The sequence below is a fragment of the Lycorma delicatula genome, chromosome 3 (genome assembly GCF_047948215.1).
Source record: "Lycorma delicatula isolate Av1 chromosome 3, ASM4794821v1, whole genome shotgun sequence".
Taxonomy (NCBI): Eukaryota; Metazoa; Arthropoda; class Insecta; order Hemiptera; family Fulgoridae; genus Lycorma; species Lycorma delicatula.
Genome location: NC_134457.1, coordinates 213,367,052 through 213,380,870, shown reverse-complemented (window position 1 = coordinate 213,380,870; position 13,819 = coordinate 213,367,052). Strand labels below are relative to the sequence as shown.

At 28.3% G+C, this 13,819-nt stretch overlaps 1 protein-coding gene across 3 annotated transcripts in view; it reads right to left on the bottom strand.

The window, feature by feature from the left end:
* Positions 1-13,819, bottom strand: part of nahoda (DOMON-like domain-containing protein nahoda) — a 364,673-nt gene that overhangs the window by 65,693 nt on the left and 285,161 nt on the right. For all 3 annotated transcript variants that reach the window (XM_075361475.1, XM_075361476.1, XM_075361474.1), the window contains exons 4-5: positions 4,107-4,204; positions 2,072-2,205 (exon numbers count right to left, since the gene is read on the bottom strand). In XM_075361475.1, coding sequence (XP_075217590.1) covers positions 2,072-2,205; positions 4,107-4,204 — 232 coding nt within the window. The remainder of the gene's footprint in view (positions 1-2,071; positions 2,206-4,106; positions 4,205-13,819) is intronic.

The window sequence follows — 13,819 nt, the reverse complement described above, 5'->3', positions numbered from 1 at the left end:
TATTTTAATTTGTGAGTTATTTTTATCTTATATTATTTCACAGTTGTTACAACTTTTACCTAGGTAATAGCAATTTTGTGTCATGCATCATTGTCATAAACACAAAGAGAATTTAATGGAAATTAACATTATGAATGTTTATCTTAGGTGAATGAAACTGGAGATTAATACTTCCAGTACTGTCACTAAATCTGTGAAGGAAGGGGTTACAATGATCTAGCCATTTTCAAATATTCTGTGAATCTAACTGAAAATAATTTCTTAAGATATTATCATTAACTAAAACAAACCGTAAAACTAATATGAAACTCAGAAAACTAATTTAATCTATTTAAAATAAACTAGTCCCATAATTGATGGCTGTGTGAGCAGTAAATAATTTTCAAACATCATTTGGGTGATCTGTATGATAATCTTTCAATCTAGTGATGGTTGCGAGTAACTAGTTGTAATCAATTGTTTATTAGCTGTTGTAATCAACAAGTTGAAAGTTGTATGTACTTAAATTGAATGGTATTGACACTTGTAATGAGATAGAAACTATGTTGTCAAGCATCATATCTCTTAGTATGTTACATATATTAGATGTAACTGTAATGGTTATACCTGATATGAAACACCAATAATCCTGTAAAATGTTAGAGTTATACTCAGGAAAAAAGTTTCCTAGAGATACTAAGGAAAAGAAAAAGAAGACTTCTTATTAAATTTTCTTCAAGTCAAGTATATTGTTGCATATCAACATGTGTTGGTTATCAAACGTAGGTATTATTCAGGGATGGGGTGAATATTATCTATACAATCAGGGAATGGCTGTATAATGAAATTCATTATCCTCAAAGAAAGAAGGAAAGAAACCTTTGACTAACACCAGTCCAATCTCAGATACTTTACAAATTACAACCGTAAGGTTACAACCGTGGAGGAAAGAATACGTCAGATATTCCAAAACTAAAAATGATTGAACCCCTTTCTGTAGAAAACAAGAGTGTGTCATAGTAGTGTTGTTGTTAAGTGCTAGCCTTCCTGCAGTACGTAGTTCCAGGAGGTTAATATTTTGTGGCCTGACTGAACCAATAATATTTTACTACACATCTCCTTGATACTGTCTATGACCTCCATTCTATTGTTGGGTTATAATTAATAATACGCCCAGACCCGGTAAATGAAACTTTTTTTTTGTTTAACCTCTGGGTGCACCGTTAGGCATTCTTCAGAGGATGAGATGAATGATTTTTAGCGTGTGTGAAAATGCCATGCCTGACCGGGACCTCCGGATGAAAGGCCTAGACGCTACCACTCGCCTTTCATTTAGTTTCATTTACCGCTCGGTAAATGAAACTTAACAAGCTATAGATACACTTGACAACATGAAGAAAGGATGCAGCTGCCAAATGTACCTAAATGAAGAACAATATTACATAACTGTAGTTAAATTCCAAAATATCATTAAAAACCACTATGCGAAACAACATATTGTATAAACTGTTTCGATTCACTTAGAGAAAGTCAGTTGATAAATATTTTAATAGCACATCAATTTAATTTTAGTGCCTGATAAATAATTATAGAAAATATCTATAATCTAAAAGAAAAATATCAGTTTAGTAATCTCTTTCAAATATTAATTACTGTTATGGTGTCATATCCGATAATTTTTGTAACAACATAATCAACTTGTCAACAGGGAGTACTACTGTGAATGCTGTTTACAAGTTTAACAATTATTATTAAGGTTTTCATCAAGGCATGACAGTTACATGATTACACACTATCCAATTATCAATACAATTCAAATTTTAACCCTAATGTATAAATGGGATTCAATCATTTATTAATACTAGTTTTTAATGTATTCAATTAATAGCACTAACTCAGGAATAGTTGGCTTACATATAATCATTCAGTACTAATTACTGAAGTGTAACTGAAATTATTTGTTATGAGTAGTAGAATCTTGAAAATTTAATCTATTTCTGATGTAATCATAAACCTAAATTTTTCAATAAAATTCTATTATTAATGATAATAGAAAACTTAAATTTAATTTTATATATTAAAAAATACTTACTACTTTTTATGTCAACATCAGCACATGACCAAAACCTATAGCTATTCGACCACTCTTTAGCTTCACGTAATAATCTAATAGTGCAATTTTTACATTCAAAATCAGGTGGTAATTGAACAGGATATGACTGAGCTCTAAAATAAAAAAATAACAAAAAATTATGTTACAATATTATGAAAGTTTTACATGTTACAATTTTAAAAATGTTAAATATATATACTATAATATTATTTCATATTGCAAGATTTACACTGGTTTTGTATGAGTATATTACAATCACCCTTGTGCCAGGAATTAAGAAGAAACAAGAACATAGTACTAGTACTAACAACCCTCAAAAACATTTTTTTTCACTTCTTGACAATTCTTAAATACATATAATGCTTAGTTAAGATAACACCAGATAAACTGCATTAAAAACACATCACACAAACTACTTGAGAAAGTATACATAAGATACAAAAGTTTTAGTCTTAAGTTTTCTTTAGTTGTCCAATGTAGGTTGGAACTTCAGTGAAAAAACTGCAGAATCTGGATACAATATCAAATAGCATGTTTTGGCTCAGTTTCAATTACATTTATCAAACAGATATTATTGCATCAAGCTGAATAGTTGTCAAAGTAAATTTTAAACACTGATCTTGGCAAGATACAGTATTATCAACAAGTTTGTTGTTAATATTTATTAACAATTTTTGTTGTTACTATGGTCTTGTTTTATTTTTTCTAGGTAAATCCAAAAGTATGGATAGTGTTATAAACATGATTTACAACTAAAATATATGTACTAAATAGATTGCCTCCTGTGATTTCTAACTGAACAGTTTATGATTCAGCTAGATACTTCCACATGGTTTAAAGTTATACTTTATGCATTTGTTAGGAAAAGTATTTGAGATTTTTTCTGAAGTAGTTTTCCAGTAACTGGATATTTGAAAATCCGTTACAATTTTATTCAATAGTGAAATATGTAGCTGTTTTATTGTAGCAAGGTTGTAAACTTTATTGCCCAATCTTTTATTGTTCATTGTAAGATTTTAAAGAAATTAACTGATAAATTTTTCATCAAAGATGTGTTGTAATACAACTTTGATTGAAACATTTCAAGTTTACCAGGCAAATTTGTAAAGATATTGTTAAATGTATTGCGACAAACATAGAAATTATGAAAATCATTTAAAAATATACAATTTGTAAAAAGTATAAGAAAGAAGTAATTTTGAAATAAACAAAATATTTTGCAATAAATCAATTATAGAACTGATAAAGTAAAAACATACAATTAACGGGTATACATTTCATGACTCAAACTTTTAAATCGATATTAAATTGTATCCTTCACCAAAAAAACTTCACAGTTATTTGTTTTAATCTAGTTTCTTTTTAAATTTTGTAAAATTTGACATGAGGTCACTAACAACATAAGATTGGTCTAGTAAAATATAAAGAGACCTGTAAGTATAATACAATGCATTTAGATACAGTACAATGGGAGACAGCCTTTTTGCAGGGGTCATCCGGGCCCAGTCACAAACAAGAGTGATTGGGTTGGGGCGCTCCGATGAAGCATTTAGGACCCTGAAGGTGTGAGGGGAGGGCACGCTGGATGGGGGGGGGGGTATGCATGGGGTGCATACTCGAACCCTGAGTATGATAGGAATGGGTTGGGTAGGCTCTTTGGTGAGGAGCTTTCTGGCATTCCAGAAGGGACTGTCGGTTTGCCTCAATGATCCAAGGGGGACCCTGATGGGTGGACATAAAAATGAGTCCAAAGACAGCGGGGTGTTTCTACATCACGACACGCAGGTGCGACCGAAGTTATCTCTTCCAGGTGGTTACCGATCGCCCCTTGTTGTGTTTACAAAAGGATCAAAAAAAAAAGATACAGTACAATGAATACATCTAGGTATATTACTAAAGAATAGTTAATAAGGTTTACTTTAAATGAATTAATAATGTACTTAAAAACTCAGATGGGGAAAAGTAATTCTTAGAAATATAGTTAATTCTTTTTTAGAGTAAAAATTATACTTACGTGACATCATTATGTACAAATTCAGAATCAGCTGTAACTGGTGTGAGGTCAAGTACTGGTCTTAACAATTCATCTAATACTTGCAGTTTGAAACCTCCCTGTAAAAAAACAAAAAAAAGAAACAAATATATAAATATAAAAATACCAGGTATGAAGTTTAAATTTATTTTTAAAAATGAAACTCAAATCAAGTCTATCTTACTGCTTGTAAAATTTTAAAGTTACTTAGTATTATAAAATACAAAAAATAATTTATGTCTAGAAAGAATTTTATTATTAATATTCTGTATTTTAATTAATAAAAATCACATTTTGTCACTCATATTTCAATCACATTTTGTCAATCACATTTTGCTCATCATAAATTAAATTTTTAATTTAATGACTTAAATTTTCATAATTTATTAATTTGATATTTATTACTTTCAAATTCATACACATTAATAAAATAAAGTTGTAAAATAATATAATGTGATATAGTATATTACTGTATATAATGTTGTATTATAAATGTTCCCTGTACATTTTAACAACTGAAAACTTAATTAACATTAGATATTTTAAGATTAATTAATATATTACTTAATATTATTATATTAATAGTAACACATATATAATCATAAAGCATTGTAAGTTATATTAATTTTCAATATAAAAAATATACATCACCTACATACGTGTATGTGAATATAAATCACTTAATCAAAATTTCATCTTTTGCAGATAAAATTTTAACATATCCATTTCATCAACAAAAGTTTTTATAAAATTTTCAAGTCAAGGTAATTCAGGTTTTGAAATCTATTGTTCTTTATTAGTACCTAAATTAATTAGATTACTGTTAAAAAAATTCAATACTATAAAAGGTTTTATTAGTTGTAAGTCTATTAGATAGTATTTCATCTTTTTAAAATTCAAATATTTAGATTTGATGGCATGTTATTGTACAATTTGATCCCTCTGTAATGAACTGAATTTATAAATCAAATTTTATTACTGTTTTTAATTTTATGAATTTTAGAGTTGTGAGGCTGTTCAAATATTATATATAATTATTTTAGGGAGAGGAGAGTTTGCAATTTACTTACTTTTCTGACAAGGGTCAGGAAAGGAACTCAAATTTTGATGCAAGATAAAACAAAGAAAGTAAAAGTGATAAAAGTGTATTGTCTATAAATGTTTAATTAATACCCTAATAGTATAAATTGTTTCCTTATGTCTAAAACATTCTAGATGTTTCATATACATTTGATTGTTGTAATGTTCTAGGACAATTTTAGAAATGTTCAAGAATAAAATAGGTGTTCATACACTTATTTTGATGATCTAAATAAATTTGTCAATTAGTTTAATTAAACTGTACCTAAATTTTTATATATTGCAATTAATAACGTCTTTATAATAATAAGTACTGTTGTTTAATTCATTTATCAGCATCTCATTAAAAAAAAATTACATAAAAAAACTAATAATGAATTGTTTTAAATTTTGTAAACGTATACCAAAGTATCTGTATTTTTCAATGATAGATCCATAAACCTAAAGAATATTAAATGTATAGCACCAAATTAATCAGTAAATTTTAATGAATAGTGAAATAAGAATAATAAATAAATATCAAAGTATTTTGTAAGCGAAAGGATATAATATTATAAATTGTTTCCTTATAAGTTACTTTCTTCTACAGGGTAGTGGCTAAAAATCACTAAATATGTGCTTACAGAATACTTGTATGGTTCCCTTGAAATGTTCATAAAATTATCTTTTCTCCCTAAATTCTTAATTACTTTAACAGTCCTTCTTCAATTTTAGTAATATTTCATCTGTTTGATATTATCTGACTGTAATCAGATAGTAATTTATAATTACCATTAATGTTGACCAACTACAATTGATCAATATACAAATGTGTAGATCAGTATATGCACAACAAATTAAAAAAATGTGGTAACTGTATTTTAATTTGTATTTTTTCTTAAGTCCATTATTATTAAAATAAGAACGGTATTTAAATTTCTAATGGAACAGGAACTGTGTTATTCCTTTGTAAAATTTTAGATCACAATCTTAATTTCCCTTCACCAAGTGCTTCATTTTTTTTTAAATGAGTTTATTATACATGTACAAGATATTATGAACGTAATTAAGTTTGATGAATAAAAAAAAATGACAGACAGTAATTATGATATTAAAAATTACATTTATCTAGTTATGATCAAAAGTTATAAAAGACATAAAGGTCATCCATTATAAATAACGGATGATTCTCATGGATGAATAGCCAGCTGAGCTAGGTCACCAACCCCTTATAACAAGCAGAAGAACTAAATTGCATTCTTAGCTGAATAAAAACATTAAAAAAAAAAAAAAACAAGTGACGTGACACCCAATACTTCAATCTCTTTTAAAAAAGAATACTGAACTGTATAGAATCTTCTTTACAGTTAGATAATGAGTTATATAAAAGTCTACTATGATGTTGAAGACTCATTGAAGCTGAACTCATATAATGTAAGGTTGACAACTATAATATATGATGAGGTATTAGTTACATACGTAAAAAAAATTATGAAATTAATATTCCTTTGGTATATTCTTTTATATAACTTTGATTTGTTCTTTAGCATGCAACTTGCGTAATCTATGACATCATTTTATCCATATCTGAATATAATTATTTAAAAGAGTTAACAAAAATTTAATTAGTAGTTAAAAGAATATTCAATGGACAGATTATAACTAATTAATTTTAAATGTGGATAAAACTGTTGTGCTGTACTTTTCAGGAAGTCATAATATCACTAACTGTATGGATAGTTTTTACTTTTATTTTATTATTTAAGGGGCATTGATTGTTATAATAAATTAATCACTAATAAATGTCATGTACTGAATCTGCATCCAGTATTGTTTAACTTAAGGAAACTATAAAAAGTGTTCAGCAAAGTTGGTTACTATTTTAGCACTTTACCTTACTCAACACTCTTCAATTTCCAATACGATATCAGAATGCCATTAAACCTGTTGTGGAAGCAACAGGTTGTAGATATGAATAGAATTCCAGTTATTGATGAATATATTTCTATTGCCTTTATTGTGAAATTTCTTAATGTTTAGTTATATGTTAAACTGTTATGAGACAATTAAATTGATTTATTTGCAACAAAATCAAATTATACTGTTTTGCTTCGAATCATAATAGAATTTTACGGTTATCATTATTAAATATTTATTATATTCATGTATGGCTATATTTCTGTCTGAAATTGTTTGTAGGTTCCAATTTTGCACACCCAAGCAAGTAGCATATTATTGTAGCTTTGATGTATATAAAGCACTGAAGTAAAAGGAAAATTAATCAATTATTTTTTCTGAGAGTAATCATGTTTACCATATAGCCAGTATGTGAAGTAAACGAATAAAGGTTTCTCCCATGGTGTGGGACTCAATATAACTAGTATTTCAGATGATTCGTATTCATGATATTAGGTATCACAACAAAAAAGGCTGTTGATAACCTGACGTATCACTCCTAAAATAGGTATTGCCATTTCCAGGATAATAAGCATTAACAAAATAAAAAGGCTTACTAAGGAAAATGAGTAGCAGATTGGTTTTCCATTTCCTTCTTTACCGAGGTAAACACAATGTTGCACACTACCAAGTCAATCGGAATGGAAAAATGTTTTCAGTTCTACGGGTGAAGTATACATTTTGTTTACCACAGGGACTGCCAGTATAATGAACAACATTAATTTCTCAAAAAGAAAGCTTCCTTTTCAGGAAATAATGTATTACATACACACTAGAGGAAGGTTTAGTGGTAGTGACTCATTGAGGAAAGCTGTGAAAAACCATGTCAGTTCTAACTTTCCTAGTAAACATGACATGGAGACTTGTTATTTCTGAGAATGTTTTTTTTTAATGTCAGGTTATAATTTTTAACCATTATCGTTTTGGTAACTTACATATTTATATGTATATATATATCTGTATTGGATAAAACAGCAGGTTTTGTATAACATAGCACAATACTAACTGAAAGAGAAAGGGTCTTATTATGCTTGTCAATATTTTTAATAAATTTTCAAATCATTTAAAATATCTTCCTACCAATCTATTTAAAATAAATTTAACAAATTTTGTTTTATGAAACAAATATTACTGTACAGTCGTATTTAAATTATATAAAATTAAAAGATGAATGTAAAAAGAGATTATTAAAAATGTATGAGACTTTAATCTATATTGTATTAGCCTGTTTTCTCATTATGGTAGAAATGTCTAAATCAAAATTTTTATTATACAAAACTTGAGTTATTTATTTAAGAACAAATAACCTCCAGTGGAGTTTTGATAAACAGTTTTTAATTCAGATAGATATTTCATACACTACAGTATTTCCTGGATGGCTGAAAGGATTAATAACAAACCAATACCTCTTAACTACAAGAAACCAATTAGGTTTATGTATAGCTAATGAACATAAAACAGTAGTTCTCGGATGGGTCCATAAACAGTCTACTCATGTTATGTAAATACCAGCAGTGTTTAACAGAATCTATGATGAAAAGAATAAGACAAAAAATAGCATGGAATGGATCAAGAATAAGGAAAAGTTATATGATGATAAAAACACTCGTATTCCTGACTAATCACAGAAACTTAACTACCTCTTCAGCTTATAGAGGAGAACAAAAATTATGGAGCTGTTTAAGTCTATCAGATTAAAATCATTGAACAATATGTTACTCTCATCCCTGGTTAAAATTACAAAATACTCATATATACTGTGAATAGGATAGTCACCCATTGCCTGAAGGCAGCTTTGAAGCTAACTGTTAGATGGAACTCGTGCAACGATTCCTTCTTTTGGTAAACTGTTTTTCCCATTTTGATCCTCTTTTCCCGTATTTTTGAACCACTTCATCCTAACTTTTGTCTCTTTCTTTTCACTGTAGATCCTGTTGGCTTTTAACATGCTGCTGGCATATAACATGAATAAACTGTTTATGGACACATTCAAGGACTACAGTCTTCTGTTCTCTAGCTATACATAAACCTAATTGACTCTGGTATTTATCAAGTAAAGCTGGACCTCCTCATTCCTACAATCAAGTCATCATACTGATAATTTATGATATACGTAGCTATGACTTTTTACCACTTGTAGAAATGAATGTATTTTTTGTAAGCAGTAACAAAACGATTGATGCAAAAAAAATAACACAACAGTACTTTTTTATTTTTTTCAAAAAGTATTGTGATGAAATCACTTATTGATAAAATAATTTTGTTCCACATCATGTAAAATAAAATAGTCATGCATTGTGTTGAAATGTGGTGTACTAACTTTAGAAAGAAATAAACATCAGTCAAAATAGAAAGAGTGACTAAGAGATCGATCAAATAAGTTAATGATGTAAGCGGATGTATGTGATTTAATTACTCAAATCATCTCCAGCTTCAGTGGCAATAAGAGTACTGGTAGTAGTACAAAAAAACCCGAATGTGAATAGCTAAATTATTGAGTGAAAAAGTGAATCTTATCACTCTAACAATTCACTCACACCAGTGTTAACGTTGACATTGCTTTAGTAAGTTCATTATAAAATTTTATGTTCATCTATAACATACTTGATAATCAGAAGGGTAATTAAATTTTCTGAACTGAATGTGCCATAAAAACTCAATAGTTTTTATGGCTAAATTACTATTCAATGAATAGTAATTTTATTTATTTCACAAATGAAATTTACAATGCATTTAGATATTTCCATGACATACTACATAAAATGCAAACAATAAATTAAAAACCATAATACTTCATTAGTTTTTATAATATTACCTTTTGTTATTTAGAAAATCACTGTAAGAATAAAAGCACATTTAAATTAGCAATAGAGAAATTCTATCCCTTTATAATTTTGATTCTTATACTGTTTAATACAACCAGAAAAATATGATTTGTTAGTGCCTCAAAATATGAATATGTTTCATTGGTTTCTTCACTCTTAGTTCGGTGGAAATTTCTTTCCAGCAAGTCTTTTCTTTCTGTTTGCAAAAAATGTCGTATACTGCTTATAGAGGAAGTCGAAGAGGATGAAAGGGGAGAAACAATACTGAGATCTGAATTTAAGGGTATATTAAAAGATTTGAATGGCAGAAAGGCTTCTGGAATAGATGGAATACCTGAAGAATTACTTTGCAGTGCAGGTGAGGAAACGATTGATAGATGATACAGACTGTGTGTGATATTTACAAAAAAGGAGAAGTTCCGTCAATCTTCAAAAAGAGTCTTATAGTCATGATACCAAAGAAAGCAGGAGCAGATAAATGTGAAGAATACAGAACAATTAGCTTAACTAACATGCATCAAAAAACTTAACTAGAATTCTGTACAGAATTGAGAGTGGAAGAAGTGTTAGGAGAAGACCAATTTTCAGAAAAAGTATAGGGACAAGGGAAGAAATTTTAGCGCTCAGATTAATAGTAGAAGGAAGATTAAAGAAAAAAAACCAATGTACTTGGCATTTATAGACCTAGAAAACGCATATGATAACATAAACTTGAATAAAATGTTCAGCATTTAAAAAAATTTAGGGTTCAAGTATAGAGATTGAAGAACAATTGCTAACATTTACAGGAACTAAACTGCAACAGTAATAATCGAAGAACATAAGAAGCCGTAATAAAAAAACGAGTCTGACAAGGATGTTCCCTATCCCCATTACTTTTTAATCTTTACATAGAACTAGCAGTTAATGATATTAAAGAACAATTTAGATCTGGACTGACAGCGGAAGGTGAAACGATAAAGTTGCTACGGTTTGCTGATGATATAGTAATTCTAGCTGATAATAAAAAAGATTTACAAGGAACACTGAGCGGCATGGATGAAGTCCTACGCAAGAACTACCACACGAAAATAAACAAGAACAAAAGTAATGAAATGTAATAGAAATAACGAAGATGGACCACTGAATGTAAAAACAGGAAGAGAAAAGATTATGGAGGTAGAAGAATTTTGTTATTTGGAAGTAGGATTACTAAAGATGGACGAAGCAGGAGCGATATAAAATGCTGAATAGCACACGTGAAACGAGCCTTCAGTCAACATTGGCCTCCAACATTGGAGAGACGGTAGAAGGAAAAAATTGTGCAGGCTGGCAATGTTTGGAATACGTAAAAAAATTGTTAGGGATGTAGGATGTAGGGAGTACACTGAAATGAAATGACTAGCACTAGATAGGGAATCTTGGAGAGCTGCATCAAACCAGTAAAATGACTGAAGACAAAAAAAAATACTGCTTAATCTGAAGAATGTGGTGTATTGAATAAAATCCACAGCAAAATTCATGTAGGTTTGTTTGAGTAATCATTGTTATGTAGCCTGGTGAATTTTCATGATGAAAAATAATTTTTTCCTTGTCAAATGTGGTTGGTTTTTCTTGATTTAATCATGCACTTGATCCAGTATTTTTGAATAATATAGCAATGTAAATTTCACCTTTCCAAGATAATAAATTAATTTTATGTCTTGTTAATGCTAAAAGAACAGTTGTTATAATCTTTGCAGCTGATGCAGCAATTTTTGTCTTCTTCGGAATATTTCAATTTATTTTTGAAATTTGAACTCAAATTTATTTTTTCCAAAATTATGATAAAGGGTCCTACTCTTTTTTCAAAAACTAATAGATGAACGGTATTATTGAAAAAGTATGAGTTTCAATTTTGTTCAAATTTTTAATTTAGATTCCTACAATCAAGTCATCATACTGATAATTTATGATATACGTAGCTATGACTTTTTACCACTTGTAGAAATGAATGTATTTTTTATAAGCAATAACAAAACGATTGATGCAAAAAAAATAACAACAGTACTTTTTTATTTTTTTCAAAAAGTATTGTGATGAAATCACTTATTGATAAAATAATTTTGTTCCACATCATGTAAAATAAAATAGTCATGCATTGTGTTGAAATGTGGTGTACTAACTTTAGAAAGAAATAAACCCAAAAGATGGATTAAAACCCATAGGGAACTCCAGTTAAAGTTTAGGAAAATTTACTTTTTAAGTTTGTAATAAAAAACTTTTAAAACTGTAAAAAAATGTCAATGCAACATGAAAGATTTATTTTTTGAAACTGTTTTTTGTCAAAGAGTGTAAAATGAGTCAAACAGTAGCTTATATGTACAGTAACGCTTTAATAATCAACAAAGTTTGATAAAGCATAGCACGATTTTGCAGTAAACCATTTATGTATAATAAATAAGCATGCAACTTGAGTTTTAATTGTCTAATAACAATGGTATTACTTTATAAGTACCTCACTTTCTTATAAATGGTAATTTCCGGTAATAACATACACATCTGTACTAGCCAAGAGTTATTACAAACTTATTTATTTTTTGTCATGGCTGTGAAATCAAAACCAGTGATATAAATAATAAAACTTAACTTTTTTCTTAATAAATAAAACGTGTATTACCTCACTTACAGTCTTTAAAATACCAATAAAACTACACACACGGAAGTTCACATTATATGTTTAATATTTTAATTAAAATTTTTTACGCGTAAATAAGACGTTTCTAGTTCGTGAGGAATGACAGTGAAATAAAGTAGTAACAGATAACCAAAATTGAACATCGCAATCGAACCTAGAATCTATCGATGAGGAGTTAGTACGCTAACTCGATATCAGCTCCGACCTAGCAGTTATGTATGAAAGTGATTTGGCAATTAGTTACAGAATTCAGTTAAGCGTCTTCTTTTAAATGGAAGGTTTGAAGTTCGAATCCAGAACAGAGTTGATAATTTTCGTAAGCTACAAATAATGCACATAACATTCTCCGGTAAAATATTTAAATTTATGTGGCGATTTAAACGTAAAGACATTAATTAACCTATAAATAATTACTTAATAATTAAGAATTTAAATTTTCATTATGTTTATAAAAACTTCTGAATAAGATATTTAACTTTTGATTCTTTCAAGATCCATTCATTCTTTGCGTTAAACACGATTAATTTTTTAAAGATTTGAATAAATTCATAATTAATGAACAGCTAAAAAAAGGAGTCTCATTAAAAATTATTCTACTCACGTTTTATGTCAAGTTTTAAGATTAAAAACCTTTTAATAATATTACGCCAAAATATTGCAGATGATTTTACGTTTTTCTGTAGATTACTTCATGAAATTTTATTTTATTACTAAAATTTATTTTAAAAAAAATATGAAGACAAATTATAAAACAACTAACGTTTTTGACTATTTCTAAAAACTTAACTCCGCCTGTATGGTAAATGATAAAAAATTCGGTACTTACGTATTAACGACACCGCAGCTACAGCTTTATTTAAAAGCAAAGTAGTCAATCGGATTTCGGTGGAAAATGAACAGTCTCTTTATTAATTTTAATAAATGGTTATTTATATTTATTTATTTTATAAATATAATTTAACCATACTTAACCTACGCTCGCTAACCTTAACTAATTAACACCGTAATTTTTTGAGTATTTATTTAATAAATTCAGTAATTACAATTATTTATTATTTAAATAATCAAAACACTCCTGCTAATTAGTCAAGGTTAGCGAGCGAAGCGAGCGTAGGTTAAGTTTGGTTAAATTATATTTATAAAATAAATAAATATAAATAACCATTTATTAAAATTAATAAAGAGACTGTTCATTTTCC